The sequence below is a fragment of the Dreissena polymorpha genome, chromosome 12 (genome assembly GCF_020536995.1).
Source record: "Dreissena polymorpha isolate Duluth1 chromosome 12, UMN_Dpol_1.0, whole genome shotgun sequence".
Taxonomy (NCBI): domain Eukaryota; kingdom Metazoa; phylum Mollusca; class Bivalvia; order Myida; family Dreissenidae; genus Dreissena; species Dreissena polymorpha.
In genome coordinates, this window is record NC_068366.1 from 71,764,547 (window position 1) to 71,784,511 (window position 19,965).

Consider the following 19,965-nt stretch of genomic DNA (forward strand, 5'->3'; position numbering starts at 1 on the left):
TTTGTGGTAAGACATTACATAATCAGAGGGATAACGATGATATCATTAATTAAATGACTGCGTAGGAATGACAAAAAAAATATGTATGTACCCTCCTTTCCAGTGAAGTCTATGGCTTCTTATGACTACAGAAGCAAACATATTTAATTAATTGTATATGTTATGGAGCTTTTTTTTAAGTTAACTTGTAATATATTTAAAAAGGCAAGTGGCGTTGGAAAAAGTTTGAATGCCTTATGTACCAAAGAACCAATATGATTGGTAACATGATTTCTCAAGATGTTGATTCATGTCCAAAATCTTGTTAAATTAAATAGTATATAATCCTTGGAGAAATTGAATGATAGACAAGTGCAATAATACGCATTTCCTCCTAATATAATGCAACCACAAATCCAATATAAATGAATTTAAAATTGAACTACTTTAATTCCTCATTTATTGAAACATTTTGGTTCATGAATATTTGTTGCTTTTTTATCATTGCCCGTAAAAACCTATGGGTAATAACTAATACATTTTTCGACAAGATGAAATACATTTTTCAAATTTTAGTAAAAATAGGAGTGATATATCTCAGTCCAAATGGCCCCAAATTCATACCCAAAATGGGGAAAACAACTGTTCGGGTCTACTGGCAGCTAATTTTCAAAACATTTTATTGGCTCTTGATAAAGATCATTAGCTCCACTCGCCAGCGGGGCTTATGTCATGGTCCTGTGTCCGTCGTGCGTGCGTTCGTCCATGCGTGCGTGCGTTAACTTTTCCTTAAAACATCTTCTTCTCCTAAACTACTGGTCCAATTCTGATGAAATTTCTCAGGAATGTTCCTGGGATGAACCTCTTTCAAATTTGTTCATGGGGTCAAATTTGACCCTGCCATGGGGTCACAAAAATGAAAATTTGCTTATATAAGGCCTTTTTTGTAAAAACTTTAAAAATCTTAACGTCCATAACCATTCGGCCTAGGTCTATCAAGTTTGGTATGTAGAGACATCTCATAGGCCTCTACCAAATTTCTTCAAATTATGCCCCTGGGGTCAAATTTGACCCTGCCCTGGGGGTCACAAAATTGAACATATGCTTGTATAAGGCCTATTTTGTGAAAACTTAAAAAAAATTCTCGTCCATAACCATTGAGCCTAGGGCTTATACATTTGGTATGTAGAGACATCAAATAGTCCTCTACCATTTTTTTTAAATAATGCCCCTGGGATCAAATTTGACCCTGCCCCAGGGGTCACAAAATTGAACATATTCTTATATAAGGCCTATTTTGTGAAAACTTTAAAAATGTTCTCGTCCATAACCACTGGGCATAGGGCTATCAAATTTGGTATGTAGAGACATATTATAGTCCTCTACCAAATTTCTTCAAATTATGCTCCTTGGGTAAAATTTGACCCTGCCCCGGGGGTCACAAAATTGAACATATGCTTATATAAGGCCTATTTTGTGAAAACTTCAAAAAACTTTCCGTCCATAACCTTTGGGCTTAGGGCTATCAAATTTGGTATGTAGAGACATCCAATAGTCCTCTACCAAGTTTGTTCAGATTGAGCCCCTGGGGTCAAATTTGACCCTGCCCCGGGGGTCACAAAATTGAACATATGCTTATATAAGGCCTATTTTGTGAAAACTTTAAAAAAAATTCTCGTCCATAACCATCGGGCCTAGGGCTTATAAATTTGGTATGTAGAGACATCCAATAGTCCTCTACCAAATTTCTTCACATTATGCCCCTGGGGTCAAATTTGACCCTGCCCCAGGGGGTCACAAAATTGAACATATGCTTATATATGGCCTATTTTTTGAAAACTTTAAAAATTCTCGTCCATTACCAATTGGCCTAGGGCTAATAAATTTGGTATTTCGAGACATCTAATAGTCCTCTACCAAATTTCTTCAAATTATGCCCCATGGGTCAAATTTGACCCTGCCCCGGGGGTCACAAAATTGAACATATGCTTATATAAGGCCTATTTTGTGAAATCTTCTTGTCCATAACCATCCGGCCTAGGGCTATCAAATTTGGTATGTAGTGACATCTTATAGTCTCTACCAAATTTGTTCAAATTTTATCCCTGGAGTCAAATTTGAACCTGCCCCGGGGGTCACAAAATTGAACATATGCTTATATACATGTAATGCCTATTTTGTGAAAAAAAATCTTGTCCATAACCATTATGCCTAGGGCTACACAATTTGGTATGTAGGGACATTGTATAGTCCTCCACTTAGTTTGTTCAAAATATGACCAAGGAGTAAAATTTGACCCTGCCCTGGGGGCCACTAAATCGATTATAGTGCCTATTTTGTGAAAACTTTAAAAATCTACTTGTCCCTAACCATAAGGCATAGGGCTACCAAATTTGGTATAAGTTTGTTCAAATTATGCCCATTGGGTCAAATTTGACCCTGCCCGGGGGTCACAAAACTGAACATACGCTTATATAGGGCCTATTTTGTGAACACTTTAAAAATCTCTTGTCTATAACCATTTGGCCTAGGGCTACCATATTTTGTATGTACATGTAGTGAGATATAGTAGTCCTCTACAAAGTGGGGTTAAATTTGACCAAACCTAGGGGGTCACAAAAGTGCACATGTGCTTAAATAAGGCCTATATTTAAGTATGTGCACATGCAGAGAATATTTGTTTCAGCCTTTTTTCAGCAGTGGAGCGATACAGGGCCATCATGGCCCTCTTGTATTATAACTTGTGTCAGATGGATTACCCTGAAGAGGTATTAAATCTATGATTTGATGAGCTCATACTAAAAAATTCAGAATGGTTTATATGTACATGTAAGAATACGAACAGTTCAAATAGATCAAGGTGTTGACATTCCGCAGCAATATTTCGACGTCAAAATCAAACTTAGGTACCAATTGAATTGTAACTGCTGGCTTTCACGGATATGGATCTATGCCGTGCACAAGTAAAATAATATATGGACAAATAATTCAAAATTATTGAAGAGAGATTCATGATTCTTGTTCTGTTCACATGTAAGTTAAAATTAAATGAGATTATGTGGTTTTATTTTCAATCCCCCCAATACAAAAGCATTTAAATCCGCATCATTATCAAAGGGCACCACAGAAAAGCATTATCAAAGGGCAATTCCCATTTATTATTTTTTAGCGAAACTCTTCTTGATAAATTGACACTATGCGCAAGAAAACAAATCGATGAACAATAACTCAAAAAATTGAAAAGACAGTTCATGTACTCTGCTCTTCTTGCCACTATGTAATCTGCTCTTCTTGCCACTATAATCTATAAATATATGTGGTTTTATTAGTACATTCAATACTAATAGAGTTGTTCTATGAATAAGTAAATAAACAAAAGGCCTCTACATGTAACTCTGTATATATTGAAAAAAGAGTTATGTTCCTTTTCCTAAACATTTCCTAACAATGCATTCGATTGCAATACTAGTATGCAGTATCGTTTGAATCCCTTCAGTATTGTTGTACTTATGAATTGCACAGATATGACAATGTAGCTTTACACTGTATAACAAAATAATTCATGGACGGTCACTCCATAAATATTGAAGAGCTATGGCTCTTGTATTTCCGCCCTGCTTTTCAGTCTTTTCTATTAATTGAAGAGATCTTTATATATATTTCGTTTGATAATAATGAAGTTTTGCTCCTCACACTAAAATTAACCGAAGGGCAAACGTTTCGTTTATTACGTGTAGCTCAACCAAGCACAATGTGCTCATGGTGTGCTTTTGTGATCGCTTTAGTCCGTCATGAGTTGTGTGTCGTGCTGCGTCAACATTTGCCTTGTTAACACTCTGGAGGCCACATTTATTTTCCGATCTTCATGAAACTTGGTCAGAAGATTTGTCCCAATGATATCTTGAAAGAGTTCGATAATGGTTTTGGTTTCTTTGAAAACATGGCCACCAGGGGGCGGGGCATTTTTCCTTAAAAGGCTATATATGGCTTTTGTAAAACCTTGTTAACACTCTAGAGGCCACATTTATTGTCCAATCTTCATGAAATATGGTCAGAAGATTTGCCTTATTGATATATTGGATGAGTTCGCAAATGGTTACGTTTGCTCGAAAAACATGGCTGCCAAGTGGTAGCGTATTTTTCCTTATATGGCTATATATGGCTATTGTAAAATCTTGTTAACACTCTAGAGGCCACATTTATTTTCCGATCTTCATGAAACTCGGTCAGAAGATTCATCCCAATAATATCATGGACGAGTTCAAAAATGATGCCGGTTGGTTGAAAAACATGACCAACACGGGGAAGGGACATTTTTCCTCATATGGCTATTATAATAGTAAAACCTTGTTAACACTACTCCTTGAACTACTACCTTGTCTACTTGAATTGAATAAATAAGTATAGCGTTGTGTTTTACGTTTTAATGTCGTCCTTTCTCAATCATAACAATATATAAACTGAAACAACAATAACAAGATGACGTGCATGTATATGACGTTATTCGGCGGCGTCACACAACGGCGCGCCAACGGCGGCGTCACACGACGGCGCGCTAAATTCCCAACATTCTCCGGGCCGCGAAATGTTAATATACACTTACAAAATATGCTTATTTAAATAAAATAATTAAATCTATTGATGTTTTTAAAACTTCAAATGTCCATAACATCAGAAAAGAGTTCAACACTTGATTGCACACAATTAAAGTCAGTTGTCGTCACATTGTACTTCTAGCGGGTATAGTTTGACGATTGGTCTGATGGTGATTCGACTTGATGTACGGAGGCGCGCGGCCCTCGTCAACCCATCATTTCCGGTGAGAAGCTCGTCTACCACAGCCAGGTCCACTGAAGTCGCGGTTTGAAGTCGTCCTGCACGATAACAACGTCGCCCAAACGTATCGTCTGATGGTTGTTGCCGCCTTTCGTTTGGAATTCCCTCATTGACGTCAGATATTCGTGAGTCCATCAGTGACGGTACTGTTCGATAAGACGCACGCGAGCCTGTGCGCGTTGTGTGATATCACGACGTGTAACGTTGGGGAATGAACTATCACCAACGGCTTTAGCGTCACTGTATGGAAGTCCAGTCAGTCTTCTTTCGTGGAGTAGATGCGCTGATGTTTCGAATTTCATATACAGTAAGTGTTTCCTTTTTTACATGAAATAATATTGTCATTTATTGAGCTTTTGCCGTTTTGGCGTCTACGTGTTTTTCTCGGTCTTTGAATGACGTAATGTCAATCCATGACAGTTTGATGATACCATGTAGATGTAGATGAGACGTCCCTGCATGCACTCTTTGGAACGACGCTTGCATTGAGCGCTTCCGATGTCGTCTGATCTTCTGAATGGTTGGTTTCCGGCCATTTCCGACTGGATGGCGATTTTGAATCCGAACTCGTGGACGGAAATGGAGATTCCGGAAGATGCTCCGATGTCAAATTGCCTGTCTGCTCCGGGCAGTCTTGACTTCTGCTTCTTTTTCGAACTAGTGTTGATTGCAATAATTTTCCCAGGCACTCTTTGATGTTAAAAAGTGACTTCCGGTTGCTCCGCAGTCGCGGCGAACTCTCCGCTAGTGGGCTCTGTCGGCTCGAGTAATCGGACAGTTTCTTGATCTCTCGCTGGGAGTGATCAGAGAGTATCCCAGGATTCTGGGGAGTTTTATTCGAACTCACGATGGGTCCATCGGGATTGCGGTTTGAACTCACCGACGGTTTGGGAATCTTGTCCAAACTAACCCCGTGCTCCTGGGGAGTGCCACCTGACGTCATATAGGAGCCATTCCTAGTGCGGCTTAAACTCAGCCCGGGATCCTTGGGATAGTCGGCCGAAAACTTTCTCGGTGTCCGAGGAACACCGCTTAGTCCCACAGATCTGCTCGACGCCTTAAGTATGGCGACAGGTTCGCTTTCTGCATCTCGTCGTAAAGTTTTGCATGACTCGACCGTTCCAATATTGCTTTGACTTTCTCTGGTAGACTTTACAGGCTTGCCGGACCCGCCCATAGCCTCTGACCAATTTTGAGGCGTCGAACGAGCGTCCTGCTCGTTATTCCTTTCCCTAGACCTGCTATGTGCGGCTCCAGATCGATTTGAACTTTCACTGGGCGAAGGTTTGTTATGCGTGTTTGTGTCACCGGATGTTTGGTGCTTAACGTTCTGCTAGGCTGTATGCATTATGTTGGTGTCAGCGATGGTGGTAGAGACTTGACGGGGTTTATGAAAGGCCGGAAGCGACGACTGATTAAAGTTTTCGGATGATGTCGGTAGGGTAGGTAACTGCAGAGGCGCGTGTGGTTCTTCCTCTACGCTTCGATAGCGTGTATTGGATAACTCGGGTGGCTGCATAACGGACATCGACAGACTACTATCATGGACGGCTGTACTACTTGAAGATGGGTGATCACGCATATTTTGACGGTATCTCCGAAGCTTCGCTTCCATGTCAAAAACGTACATCTGCGAGTCCAACAGCTCGTCTGGGGTCGATTCCGCGTCTGATAGTGCGATTATTTTCTCATTTAATCCTCGTATTATCTCCAACTGGTTCTCTATTGCAACGATGGTTGGTTCAAACTGCAATTTGTCATTTTCTTCCAATCTTTCGATCAATCGCTCGATTACTCTCTGATTTCCTAGTCTCTGCCCCTTTAACTTATCTGTATTTGTTGACGGCATCCTTAGTTTTTAGTCACGGCACCAAAATGTCTACGTGAATTGAATAAATAAGTATAGCGTTGTGTTTTACGTTTTAATGTCGTCCTTTCTCAATCATAACAATATATAAACTGAAACAACAATAACAAGATGACGTGCATGTATATGAAGTTATTCGGCGGCGTCACACAACGGCGCGCCAACGGCGGCGTCACACGACGGCGCGCTAAATTCCCAACACTAGAGGTGTTTCCGATCATCATGAAACTTGGTCAGAAGATTTGTCCCAATGATATCTTGCATGACTTCGAAAATGGTTTTGTTTGCTTTAAAAACATGGCCACCAAGGGCGGGGCATTTTTCCTTATATGGCTATAGTAAAACCTCGTTAACACTCTAGAGACCACCTTTATTGTCCAATCTTCATGAAATTTGGTCAAAAATTGGTCTAAATGATATCTTGGATGAGTTAGAAAATAATCATGTTTGCTTGAAAAACATGGCTTCCAAGGGGCGGGGCATCTTGTTAACACTCTAGAGGCCACATTTACTTCCGATCTTCATGAAACATGGTCAGAAGATTCATCCCAATAATATCTTGGACGAGTTCAAAAATGATGCCGGTTGGTTGAAAAACATGGCTGCCAGGGGTGGGGCATTTTTCCCTATATGGCTATAGTAAAACCTTGTTAACACTCTAGAGGCCACATTTCTTTTCCGATCTTCATGAAACTTGGTCAGAAGATTTGTCCTAATAATAAATTGTTATCTCAGGTGAGCGACTTTGGGACTTTCAGGCCCTCTTGTTCCTTATATACATGTAGCTATAATAAAACCTTGTTTACACTCTAGAGGCCACATTTATTGTCCGATCATCATGAAACTTGGTCAGAAGATTTGTCCCAATGATATCTTGGACAAGTTTGAAAAAACATGTCCACCAGGGAGGGACGGGGGCATTTTTCCTTTTTCGTGCTATCACGAAAACCAACACGCATAAAGTAGATAAGCATGTATGGTGAGCATGGTAGTGTAAATTTTGTAGCAAATCATGCGTAAGTAAATAATCAAAATAAGCGGGAGATACTTTGTTTAGAAGTGTGCAGTATGCTACACACAGCAACCTTTTGCAACGATAAAACATATACTTGTATATAAGTACATTGACTACATGTGTACACAGACATAATTATACTTTAAGAATATGTTTATACATGCATCATATGTTTGTCAATAGAGTTTATCACTTCATTACTACATAATATCACTTGTTGTGTATGGGAACGATATCTCTTTATGTATACTTTTTACTTATTTGATTATGCAAAAACATGTTGCTAAGCTATTTGATGAAGTAAAGGCATGTACATGTAGGCATTCTGTATGGCGTTACGTGGCATTTAACAATTCGTTATGTATGTACACATGGCCGAACAAAACTTATCTCAGTATAATGCTGCTTAAGAACAAAGTAGAAAGTGAACATCCAGTCAGTCATGTTTGTGAACAGGGCTTATCAAGCTGTGGGGCCCAAGTCAACGGTGTAGTCTCTTCTTCTCCGTTTGGAACTTCAATCGCGTCCGACTGTGCAGCCTCACACAGTGGTTTGCAGGACATACTCTCGGACGTAGAGCAGTTCACCCTCTGCGCATTTGCAAGTTCCTCATGGGTAGATATTCTATCTGGAGGACTGCAACAGGCGGTGATGATGGGTCGCATAATGAGATGACCAATGCCAGAGGCAAGGACCGCTGTTATGAGGATCCAGTAGTTCATGGTCATAACCAGGAGCATCGCCAGGTACCCGACTGTTAGAGTCGCCATCTTGACAACAGTGGCCAACAGGAGCATGGGAAACTTAGATGAGACAGATGGACTGAAATACAACGAAGAGTGCATGTAAAAAAAGAGTTTTGTACAAAAAGCTTACATCACCAATTAAAAGCAGCATCTTTTGGTAAAACTATTGTTATGTACATTTAAGTAATACAAATATCAGTGTATATGGTCGCACTGTAAAATTAACCCGCTTTAACGTGATTTGATTAATTGATTTATGGCATTTCGTGAAGAAGTAAAACCCACAGCGATTATGAAACAAAGCTAATGAAAACAAGGATTCATAAATATGTTACAAAACCACAGTTAAATTTCCAAGCACTGAAAAAAGCACAATACTTTTAAATTAACTCTGTGTCAATGGGTCTGTAAAACATGGTTCCAAATAATTCGCGCTTGATGGAGGTCCACCAATTATGTTTGGATTTGTTAATTTCCTCATTACTTGTAAACGGCAATTTATTTGCACTAGTTCAATATCTCTTTAATATAAGTAAAGGTGTATTTATAATCTGATACACATGTAGATCTTCAATCGACTTCACATTTACCCCCTGATCACTGGGTCATAAGTCGTCCGTTAACATTCGGCGCAGTATGCAGTTTTACCGCACACCGCCACGAACGTAGGTAAAATGCTACTGGTAAAAATGCCATAGGTAAAAATGCCACAGGTAAAAATGCCAGAGGTAAATATGCCAGATGTAAAGTGGTAAAAATGCCATAGGTAAAAACGCCAGATGTTATATAGTAAATTAGAGTCTTGAAGAATAAATATATTGAGTATTGTAGGAATTACATTCTTTGCTAACGCTACGAAAACATTTTTAATTGAACATGTTGTATTTATTTTACTCGTCCCACGAATAAATTAGACTGTACAGATAATCGTCAAACAACAATTTCAGCAATAATAAATACAGCAATAATAAATACACAATACACATTCATCAAAATAACATCAACAATATGTTTATGCATTTTGTACAAATATATGACTTGTGTGAGAATGTCTGATGTAAGAGAAAGCTCTTATTGTTTCGAAAAGTTAAGTGAATGTTTTAAATCCGCAAATGATTAAGAAAGACTGCAGTTAGATATTAGATATTATGCACAAAATTTCAGTTGTGTGAGTAAAAATTTACTCTCTTATAAATCTATATAATTATTATCGACTCTAAGTTAAAAACTTTAAATGCTTTAATTAGCTAGACGTATCAATACATGTGTCATTTAATAATTAATGTAAATATAATCACCATCAAAACCATGCTTATTTGTTTTCTTTAATGAACAAAGAACAAATTCCAACCAATAAACAGAATAAATAAAGCACAATAACAAAATTACAGTCTAAATTTATAAGTGAGACAAGTAGAATAAATATAATATGTTCATTAAAAAATGTTTCCGTACAATACTCAATATCCTTAAAAAATATTGCTAAAAACTCTTTTTAACTTTATAACATCTGGCATTTTTACCTTTGGCATTTCTACATCCGACATTTTTACCTATGGCATTTTTACCTCTGGCATTTTTACCGCACACCGCCACGGCACATTGGCATATTTCCCTCACAGGTAACCATTTATACACCTAGGCGGAGAAGAGCAAATGTGAGATAAGTTTCTTGCTCGGGAAAATTCCAGTGGTCAGAGCGGGATTCGAACCAGGGACCGCTCGATCTCGAACAATATCAAACAAGAAATGTGTTACTACTGTAGGAAAGTCCGTATTTACCAGGGGGGGGGGGGGGGGGGGCGTGCTTATATTTCAATTTTGAAGTTCATTATTTTTATTTTATTGTATTAATTCAATTTAATTGATTGTATATTTCTTACACTGGTTATTTATGGAAAAAATAAACTATTGCGATAATGTGTGTTGCAATCGAAACGTAATATTGATTTTAATTTAATGTGTTTACCACATTTTTGTGACACCATCATTTAGCCACGATTTAATTTGGTAATAAAGAACACGTTTAAGGCTTGCCCATGGTGAATATGCACGGCGGTGAACATATTGTTACTACACAAGTCGTCTTTTGGTACACAAGTCCTACTATCAAACTATAACCACTTCATACATTTTTCCTTTTTATTGGTTCCACTCAAGATTGCATAAAACAACCGCTTCACATGTAAATTTACGAAGATTTTGTCTGCTTGTTTTCTCGCCTGGGGTGCCAGATGTCTATTCAAGAATTATTGATACATGTTAGGTTCTTTAAATAACAGAGTAACGTATACTTACTATTGTGACCTTTGTCGCTTTAACCAGGTGTTCAGAGCCTCGATAAGAATCACCATAAACATCACTACCAGCAGTGTTAGGATCAAGTCTGAAATAGAATTACATGACAAATCACTACCAGCAGTGTGAGGATCAAGTCTGAAATATAATTACATGACAAATCACTACCAGCAGTGTGAGGATCAAGTCTGAAATATAATTACATAACAAATCACTACCAGCAGTGTGAGGATCAAGTCTGAAATAGAATTACATGACAAATCACTACCAGCAGTGTGAGGATCAAGTCTGAAATATAATTACATGACAAATCACTACCAGCAGTGTGAGGATCAAGTCTGAAATAGAATTACATGACAAATCACTACCAGCAGTGTGAGGATCAAGTCTGAAATAGAATTACATGACAAATCACTACCAGCAGTGTGAGGATCAAGTCTGAAATAGAATTACATGGCAAATCACTACCAGCTACCAGCAGTGTGAGGATCAAGTCAGAAATAGAATTGCATGACAAATCACTACCAGCAGTGTGAGGATCAAGTCTGAAATAGAATAACATGGCAAATCACTTCCAGCAGTGTAAGGATCAAGTCTGAAATAGAATTACATGGCAAATCACTACCAGCTACCAGCAGTGTGAGGATCAAGTCAGAAATAGAATTACATGGCAAACCACTACCAGCTACCAGCAGTGTGAGGATCAAGTCTGAAATAGAAATACATAACAAATCACTACCAGCAGTTGGATGATCAAGTCTGACATAGAAATAGAATAGCTGTGTAAGGATCAAGTCTTAAATAAAATCACCAGCCACATCACTAGAAACAAAGTCTGAAAAAAGAATTGTAAGTCACATAACTACCACCAGTGTGATGACCAAGTCTAAAATACAATCACCGGTCACATCACTAGCCGCTGTGCGTGAATCATGTCTCAAACAGTATCATCGGTCACATCACTAACAGCAGGGAGAAAGAAAATCATTCTGAAATAGAAACACAAGACACATCGCAACCAGAAGTGTGAGGATCAAGTCTAAAATAGAATCACCAGCCATATCACTAGAAACAAAGTGCGTATCAAGTCTCAAACAGAACTACTAGGTCAATACTACTAAAAAGATGTTAATCATGTCTGAAATAGAATCACTGGAATCATCACTATCAGCAGTGATAGGATCAAGTCTGATATACAATAACTACACACTGCACTACCGACAGTACGTTAACAATATCGGGCATAGAAAAACAACATATCAACACCGACAGCGTGTTAATCATGTATGAAACAGATTCACCAGCAACACAAACCCTATCTGTGTGAATCAAGTCCAAAAACGAAATCACTAGAAACACCACTATAAGCAGTGTGAGACGCAATTTAAAAAAAGAATCATTATGCGCATCACTACCAACATGTTTCATATGATTTCTGAATTCGAATCACCAGACAAATCGCTATCAGCAGTTTGTAATTCAAGTCTGAAACAGAATCACGCAACACCACGACCAGCAGTTTTTGAATGAAGTCTGAAATAGAATCACAAGACACATCACTACCAGCAGTTTGCGAATAAAGTCTGGAATAGAATCACAATAAACATCACTACCAGCAGTTTGTGAAAAAAGTCTGAAACAGACTCACAAGAAACACTGCTACCAGCAGTTTGTGTATCATTTATGAGTAGAATCACAAGACATACCACTATCAGCAGTTTGTGAATCGTGTCTGAAACAGAATCACACGACATATTGCTACCAGCACTTTGTGTGAATCATGTCTGAAACAGAATCACAAGACACATCACTACCAGCAGTTTGCGAATAAAGTCTGCAATAGAATCACAAGACACATCACTACCAGCTGTTTGCGAATAAAGTCTGCAATAGAATCACAAGACACATCACTACCAGCTGTTTGCGAATAAAGTCTGAAATAGAATCACAAGACCCACCACTACCAGAAGACGTAAAAGTAAGTCTGAAACAAAATAAAACCAAACACATTACTACAAGCAGAGTATCATGCCTGAAACAGAATCACCAGAAACATCACCAACAGCAGTGTGAAAATTTGTCCATAGACTCAAATCAGCACTCTCGTCGATACCAGCAGTTTGTGAATAAAGTCTAAAAAAATAGAATCAAACGTGACATCACCACCAGCAGGGTAAACATAAGTCTGAAACAGAATCACCATTCCCATCACTACCAGAAGGTTATCAATCGTGTTTGAAAGATAATTAAGAGGAACAACACTTAAAGCATTGGAATGGTCAAGACTGAAATACAAACCAGACTTATCATTACCAGCCGTGTGTAGATCATGACTTGCAAAGAATCACCAGCCACATCTATTTCATCTGTGTGAATCATGTCTGAAAAAGAGTTACCAGGCACATAACTACCAACAATGCGTTAATGAAATCTGAAAAAGAATCACCAGATACATCCCGAATAGCAGTGTAAGAATCAAGTCTGTTACATAACCGCCGGCCACATCAATACATCATTACATGTAGTGTGAGATAAAGTCTGAAACAGAGTCACATCATCTGTGTGAATCTGGTCTGAAATATGAACCCCAGGCACATCACCACCAACAGATTGAGGATCAAGTCTGATCTAGAAGTATCAGTCTTACCACAACTAGTGTTTTAATTGCGTAATGGAATCACGAGACACATCGGCGCTAGCAGAGTATTGATCATGTCTGAAACAGAATCACGAGGCATATCATAACCAACAATGTGATGACCTGGTCCAATAGAGTCTGACTGCGCTACACAGTGCTACTCATAAAACACACGCATTGGTATCTAAGTAGTTAATGTTTGAACATGTATCAAATAAATTGAGTCGCCGCTGCTTCTGTCAATGTTATGCTGTTGCTGCTGCTGCTGTTGATGATGATGCTGATGCTTCTGTTGCTACCATTGCTGTTGCTGCTGCTGCTGTTGCTGCTGCAGCTACTGTTGCTGCTGCTTATGATGATAATGATCATGATGATGATGATGATAATGATGATGATGATGATGATGATGATGATGATCATCATCATCATCATCATCATCATCATCCTGGTCGTGGCGGCAACGGCGGATGTTGTTAAGTTTATATTATTATGTGAGAGTAAATTATTTTGAAAGGGCTATGCCTTCAATATAATTTACACTAAAATACATTATTGATGGCTGACATGTCGTGTGTTTTTTTATTCATTATGATCATACCTTGAATAGACGAAACGTTTATCCCTTTGATCATCAAATCCGTGTAGCTGCCCGTTGAGAAATACTGGATAGAAATAAAGGTTATAAACATTAATTAATTAAGATGCAAAAGCGACAATCTCAATATAAAAGAGTTATTAGAAAATTGAATATAAGTTTGTCAAATTGAAGATCAAAGAAGAACATATTATACGTACAACGCGTTTAAGATGATTTTACGAGTAAAATTTTGAGCGTTTTATTTATTGGGAGCTTGCCAAAATTTAACAAGTCACCTTCGACCCTGGTTCACTATCGACAATGTCTGAAAGTGTATATTGGGCACATATGAAGGCGCATTTACATTTCAAAGCAATTATAAGTATAATGTCACATTATATGAATCTACGTAGAAAAATGGTAAAGTAAGTTAAAAAAATGTAACGTTAAGATCAACCAGTATATCATCATTTCACATGTCTTTCAGCAAGCGTAACCCAATGCCACCAGTATATTACTGAATACGTAATATTTGGTTAACCCTATACCGTATAAGTATGCGACATCATCATGTGGGAACTGTGCCCTGTATGTGCATCGCCATGTTCGTAGCCGCGGTCAGGCTGCTCGTTTATCGTGTGGTTTCCAAAGTGCACCACGTGACCGCTGTGTTCTGACACGTGACCAACTTTCATAGACATGTCACTGCCGTGCATAGACACGTGACCGCCGTCCATAGGAACGTGACCGTCGTGCATAGACACGTGACCGCCGTGCATAGGCACGTGACTGTCATCCATCGACACGTGACCGCCTTCTACAGACACGTTTTCATTCGAGGGGATGACGCGCTCGGTAGTTGCGGCGACGGTAGCAGTCATCCTCGATTTAGCCGGCCGTTTGGTGACGTTCTTATGTGATGAAGGGTGCACGTGACCAACATGGTGCTCACCGTGTTCGTGTCTGTGTCTGTGATCCATTGTCCCGTGTAAAATGTAATGCAGCCGTTTATGTCAAACTAAAATACAGTCGAAGGTTAACGAAAGACTTGGCTTCTCCACAAGTTGTAATATAGTCGTCCAACGGTGTAATTATAACATTATGACTTTATAAAATATATTTGAATACGCAAGCTATATTTAAAAATCATTCGTTTTGAAAGCTTTGTTACGAGTCCCCTATAAGGCAACCATTCGCCGTCGAAAAACCACAATTGATCGCCCTTTTTTATCCATATCTTTTTATCAATAAACTTGTTAGTGCAATTGTATATGTTTGTGTTATGTAGAGAATAATAGGTTAGTGTTGATTATAGATCAGGTTTATCATGCTAAGCTTAGAAAACAAAAAGCACGAGCCTTGGCGAGTGCTTTTTCTTTTTCGTGCCGAGCATGATAAACCTGATCTATAATTAACACTAACCTATTATTCTATTTATCCCACTTTGTATTCATTAAACATTTTTATTAAAACAAAATTAGTTTAACTGGATAATTTCGCGTTTTCATGAGCGTTTGTCGTACGTTGATAATGACTGTAGTGTAACCAAGGTCAGTGTATTACTCCGCGTTCTGAAAATAACCGCTGATCAAATAATCATTTTTTTTTAATCAGAATATCATTCTGTGACAAAGAGTCGTGCGTTATAAATTACAATTGTATTCATATTGAATTGCAAATCTAAATGTTTTATAACATCAATATAACATTTAGTTGTTATATTAAAGGAACTACATTTGTTAAAAACGTAACGGTAGTCTAAGAACGTAGCACGTGCCGTTGATTATACCAGAAATTTAATAAACGGGGCTTTAATCAACCGAATTCGCTGTAAAAGTGAGATAAAATAATGTATAGCATGTTTTAACCCGCATTTATATAATGAAAGTGCATTCGCCTTTATTTCGACGGCATATTGATTGTTGTTTTTTTGTAATTGAAAATAATTTTATTTTAATGTAACTTCTTCTTATACAGGTGTCATCATATTCTCTAGACGGTATACAAATCATTCCAAAACGAACCTGTTTGTTATATTTGGCCAAAAATACACTTACATTACGTTTACATTCATTTGAAAGTGTTGTATTTTATTTGAACGTATTACAATTTAAAACAGAAATAATTTAATTTTCAAAGGTGAACACTTTTCAATAATATTTCATAAGGAACAACTGCATCAGCGTTTAAATCAAAACCGTTTCACAAATTAAGAAGGGTACCACTTATTCGGGCTGTTTGTTATGTTGGTATATTGCTGTATACTGTTATAGTGTGACTGTGAATAATTCCGCTTCGATCAGACTTAAGTACCATGTTTTCAAGATATATGTACAGGTTAACCCAATTATGCATAGCGTCAAGAAAAAAGGCCTTGGGCAAACAGCGTAGACCCAGATGAGACGCCGCATGATGCGGCGTCTCATCAGGGTCTGCGCTGTTTGCTTGAATGAATTTCTGTAAGAAATATTTTAAATATAGAAATAAGTAAACTAGACATCCCTAATTTTGGAAATAAATTGATCCAATTTAAAAGGATGGGACAGTCCACTAAGCATAAATGGGTTAAGAATCGGACAGTCGGGTAATGATCACGTTCCTATTCCAGTTAGCGTAATGGAACAATTCATATGCGAAAACATGAATTTCAGCTCCCATAAAAAAGGCCAGCTTTTACAAATCCGTGAAATTTTAAATAAACGAAACTGAATAAACTCCGTTTATAAATTCATCCAGGCAAAGAAAATGTTCTATTTTCAGAAACCTAAACGCAATAAGTCAAATGTACATATTGATTTGTTGAAATGGAATGTTTGGAAACCTTAATGCGAACGAGTTTATCTCCTTTAGAAGAATATAACCTTTATCAACTTCAAGCATTTAATAGCAAACTTCGATTCAAAATAAAGAAGTGAAACTCCAGCTGCTCCAGCAGTATTGCATTCTTATTTAAAGGCAAAAGTTTGTTACATGGTCCCTTTAAAATTGTAACACCCTGTTCGTAGTATGTTTTTTTTATTATAACAGCGACATAAATTGAAAAAACGTTGATGATTACTGATATCCGGTTTTATATGTATTTACCAAACGTAATTTGCTATGAGTGCAGATTTAAAGGAAATGTACACTATAGATTTGGATATCTGAAAAAACGTATCGGAAAACAAATAGTATTTTACCGAATAAAAATGTTCCTGAATGTTTTTTTAAAAATGCACGAACTCAAATGACGGGTAAATATAAACCGCCTCACTCTAGGGCGGCGCCAAATCACGTACACTTAGAAAAATTATGAAACACTTTGTTCTGGTCTAGAGCGTATGTTATAGATACACATGTTTTTTTTTTGTTAATTGTTCTTAATTGTAATCTTCAGAAAGAATGCAAAACGTATCAATATACGTTTAACTTTTGCAGTATGTTTACATCATTCCCAAACTTTTGGGAATGTGCGTAATTCGATAGGCTTTCAATGTTGCCGCTGCTGAAACTATATATCTAGGTCAAAAATGAGCCGAAAAAAGGCAAACTTTGCAAGATGGATGTAAGTCGATCGGTTTGAATATCATCAAAAGCAATCAACTGATACCATGACTATCATTTATCGTGAAGGTCCCGAAACTGAGAGCTTATAAACCACGTGTCCGCCTGGGCGTGACCTGTTTTAATATGTAGAGTAAAAAAATTCTAATACAAAACCTATGTAACTTGCAGTCTCAGTATACCTAATTTATTTATTTAAAAACATATTTTAGCTCAAGTGATCAACAAAATCTTTTAGAGGACCGATGCGTATCCTAAAGATCTAGCCATGCGGTTTTGGAGACGCCGTTTTGAAAAAAAGTATCTTGAACAGCACACGGACTAGGAATAAACCGCAACAAAACAATGTCCGTTAGCTATTTATTCTCGAGAGAAATAATGCCACTCTGACTTAATTCAAAACATCTGCTTTAATACAACCTCATACACATAACTAAATTTGTATTACTTACAACTAAAGCGGAACATGGATGGTAAATGTTCACACGTTTTAAAGAAATTTATATTAGTTTTTCACACATATATATTTATCAAGTAATACTCATGACCCTCTTGGTTTTACTCTCATGCAATAGAACATTGTCGATAAAAGCTAGTCAAATCGTAAAAATGCTGTTTTTACCTTCAAAACATCAATCCTTTCCAATTGCACATCTGCAGCCGATTGTATAAACAGTGAATAAAATTAACTGAGGTAATTTGATTACCGCAGTTATTTACATGGTCATGTTACCGAGATTTTCATCTAACGTGGCGTGCGCACGATATACCCGATACAGGATATTAAATGGATATTTAAAATGGCATGAATCCACTTGAAAAAAGTGTATTTTTGTATTTTACTGTATTTTATGTTTAATGCTCTCATTTTAAGAACGTTGAGTGCAAAAAGGAGGACACTGATTGCTTACATTTATATTCTCAAGAACTTTATATACAACTAAATTAAATCGCATGACCTGATACGAGATTGAGAGGCTGCAAGGTAACATTTCATATGTTAACAAATTTTGTATTCCATATCTCATATTTTTTTTTTCTTTCAAATATGTACACTTTCGTAATATTTATTTCAAATCGTACAACGGTGTATCTTTTAATATGGTTACATTTCACAAAAAGTTTATTTTCACAAAAAGTTTATTTTCAACGAAATAAACTTTCCTCAAAATATGTATAAACAGTAATAAAAAATATTTTTATCATTCAATCACAATTTAATGTGTTCGGCCTTAAGCAAGTGACTCATTAAAATGAACCAGATTGTTCGCAAGTGATTTGACCAAGAATGAATTCGGTTAACCAATTACTGTTTGAATATTAATAAAACACTAACACCAAATCAGTTAAAAGATAAAACGATCGTTACATACGTTTTGTGAGTATCCTGTTTAACTTAAGACGCCCGATTGAATAAAATAAATCCTGGTGGTGAAGTTGAGTGTTGAGTAGGAAAGATATCACCCGAAATAAAAAGAGTGAACCTATAGAACACAATTCTGAGAAGGAAGTCAGACATTTTAAAATGTCATTTGTCACTTTAAACTACTCATACTCATAAATTAGAGCGGTATACAGTGATCGAAGTTTGAATACGTGCGCACAACTGAAAAGCCGTATTAGCCATAATGTCGAGTAAGATGTCATTAGGTCACACAGGCATGTAACAATTCAAGAACTACATGACATGAGGTCAAGTGGGTATGTTGAAATTTAATCTTGCGCACGAGAACTAAAGGCTCTTAGGACATAAGGTAATGTTAAAATGTAATGTCGCGAACAAACTCCAGGTCCTCGTGTAACAATTCAATGTCGCGCACGAGAACTATAGGCTCTTAGGACATATGGTAATGTTAAAATGTAATTTCGCGAACAAACTCCAGGTCCTCGTGAAACTATTAAATGTCGCGCACGAGAACAACAGGCCCTAATGTAACATTAAAATGTCACCGTTCAATATCGCGCACAAGAAACTCCAGTTCCAGAAGCTACAGGTGCTTAGGTCACATGTTGATGTCACATTCAATGTCGCGCACGAGAACTACAGGTGCTCATGTCTCATGGTAATGGCACGATTCAATGTCGATTATGAGAACTATAGGTCCTCAGGTAAAATGTTATGTCCTTAGGTTACATGTTATGTCACAATTCAATATCGCGCACGAGAACTCTAGGTCCTCATGTCACATGTAATGTCACAATTAAATATCGCGCACGAGAACTCCAGGTCCTCAGTCACATGTTATGTAACAATTCAATATCGCGCACGAGAACTCTAGGTCCTCATGTCACATGTAATGTCACAATTCAATACCGCGCACGAGAACTCTAAATCCTCAGTCACATGTTATGTAACAATTCAATATCGCGTACGAGAACTCTAGGTCCTTATGTCACATGTTATGTAACAATTCAATATCGCGCACGAGAACTCTAGGTCTTTATGTCACATGGTAATGTCACAAT

The 19,965-nt window shown here is 37.5% G+C and overlaps 1 protein-coding gene across 2 annotated transcripts; it reads right to left on the bottom strand.

Annotated features, from left to right (window-relative positions):
• Nucleotides 1-4,388: 4,388 nt before the first annotated feature.
• On the bottom strand, nt 4,389-19,261 carry LOC127854103 (uncharacterized). 2 transcript variants are annotated; one of them, XM_052389100.1, is made up of 5 exons: nt 18,873-19,261; nt 14,505-14,974; nt 13,978-14,041; nt 10,742-10,829; nt 4,389-8,519 (listed from the first exon to the last, which is right to left on the bottom strand). In XM_052389100.1, the coding sequence occupies exons 2-5, from the start codon at nt 14,934-14,936 to the stop codon at nt 8,138-8,140; spliced, it is 966 nt and encodes a 321-aa protein (XP_052245060.1). In that variant the 5' UTR covers nt 14,937-14,974; nt 18,873-19,261; the 3' UTR covers nt 4,389-8,137. The 2 variants fall into 2 exon arrangements, with proteins under 2 accessions (XP_052245060.1, XP_052245061.1); XM_052389101.1 differs by lacking the exon at nt 18,873-19,261 and adding an exon at nt 18,122-18,254.
• Between the last annotated feature and the right edge of the window lie 704 nt (nt 19,262-19,965).

Excerpts from the sequence above, each read along its gene's own strand:
- LOC127854103 (XM_052389100.1), bottom strand. The coding sequence starts at position 14,936 with ATGGATCACAGACACAGACACGAACACGGTGAGCACCATGTTGGTCAC. Across the intron at positions 10,830-13,977 it reads AAACGTTTCGTCTATTCAAG|ACTTGATCCTAACACTGCTG; the intron begins GTATGATCATAA and ends ATTCTATTTCAG. Across the intron at positions 8,520-10,741 it reads AAGCGACAAAGGTCACAATA|TCCATCTGTCTCATCTAAGT; the intron begins GTAAGTATACGT and ends GTTGTATTTCAG.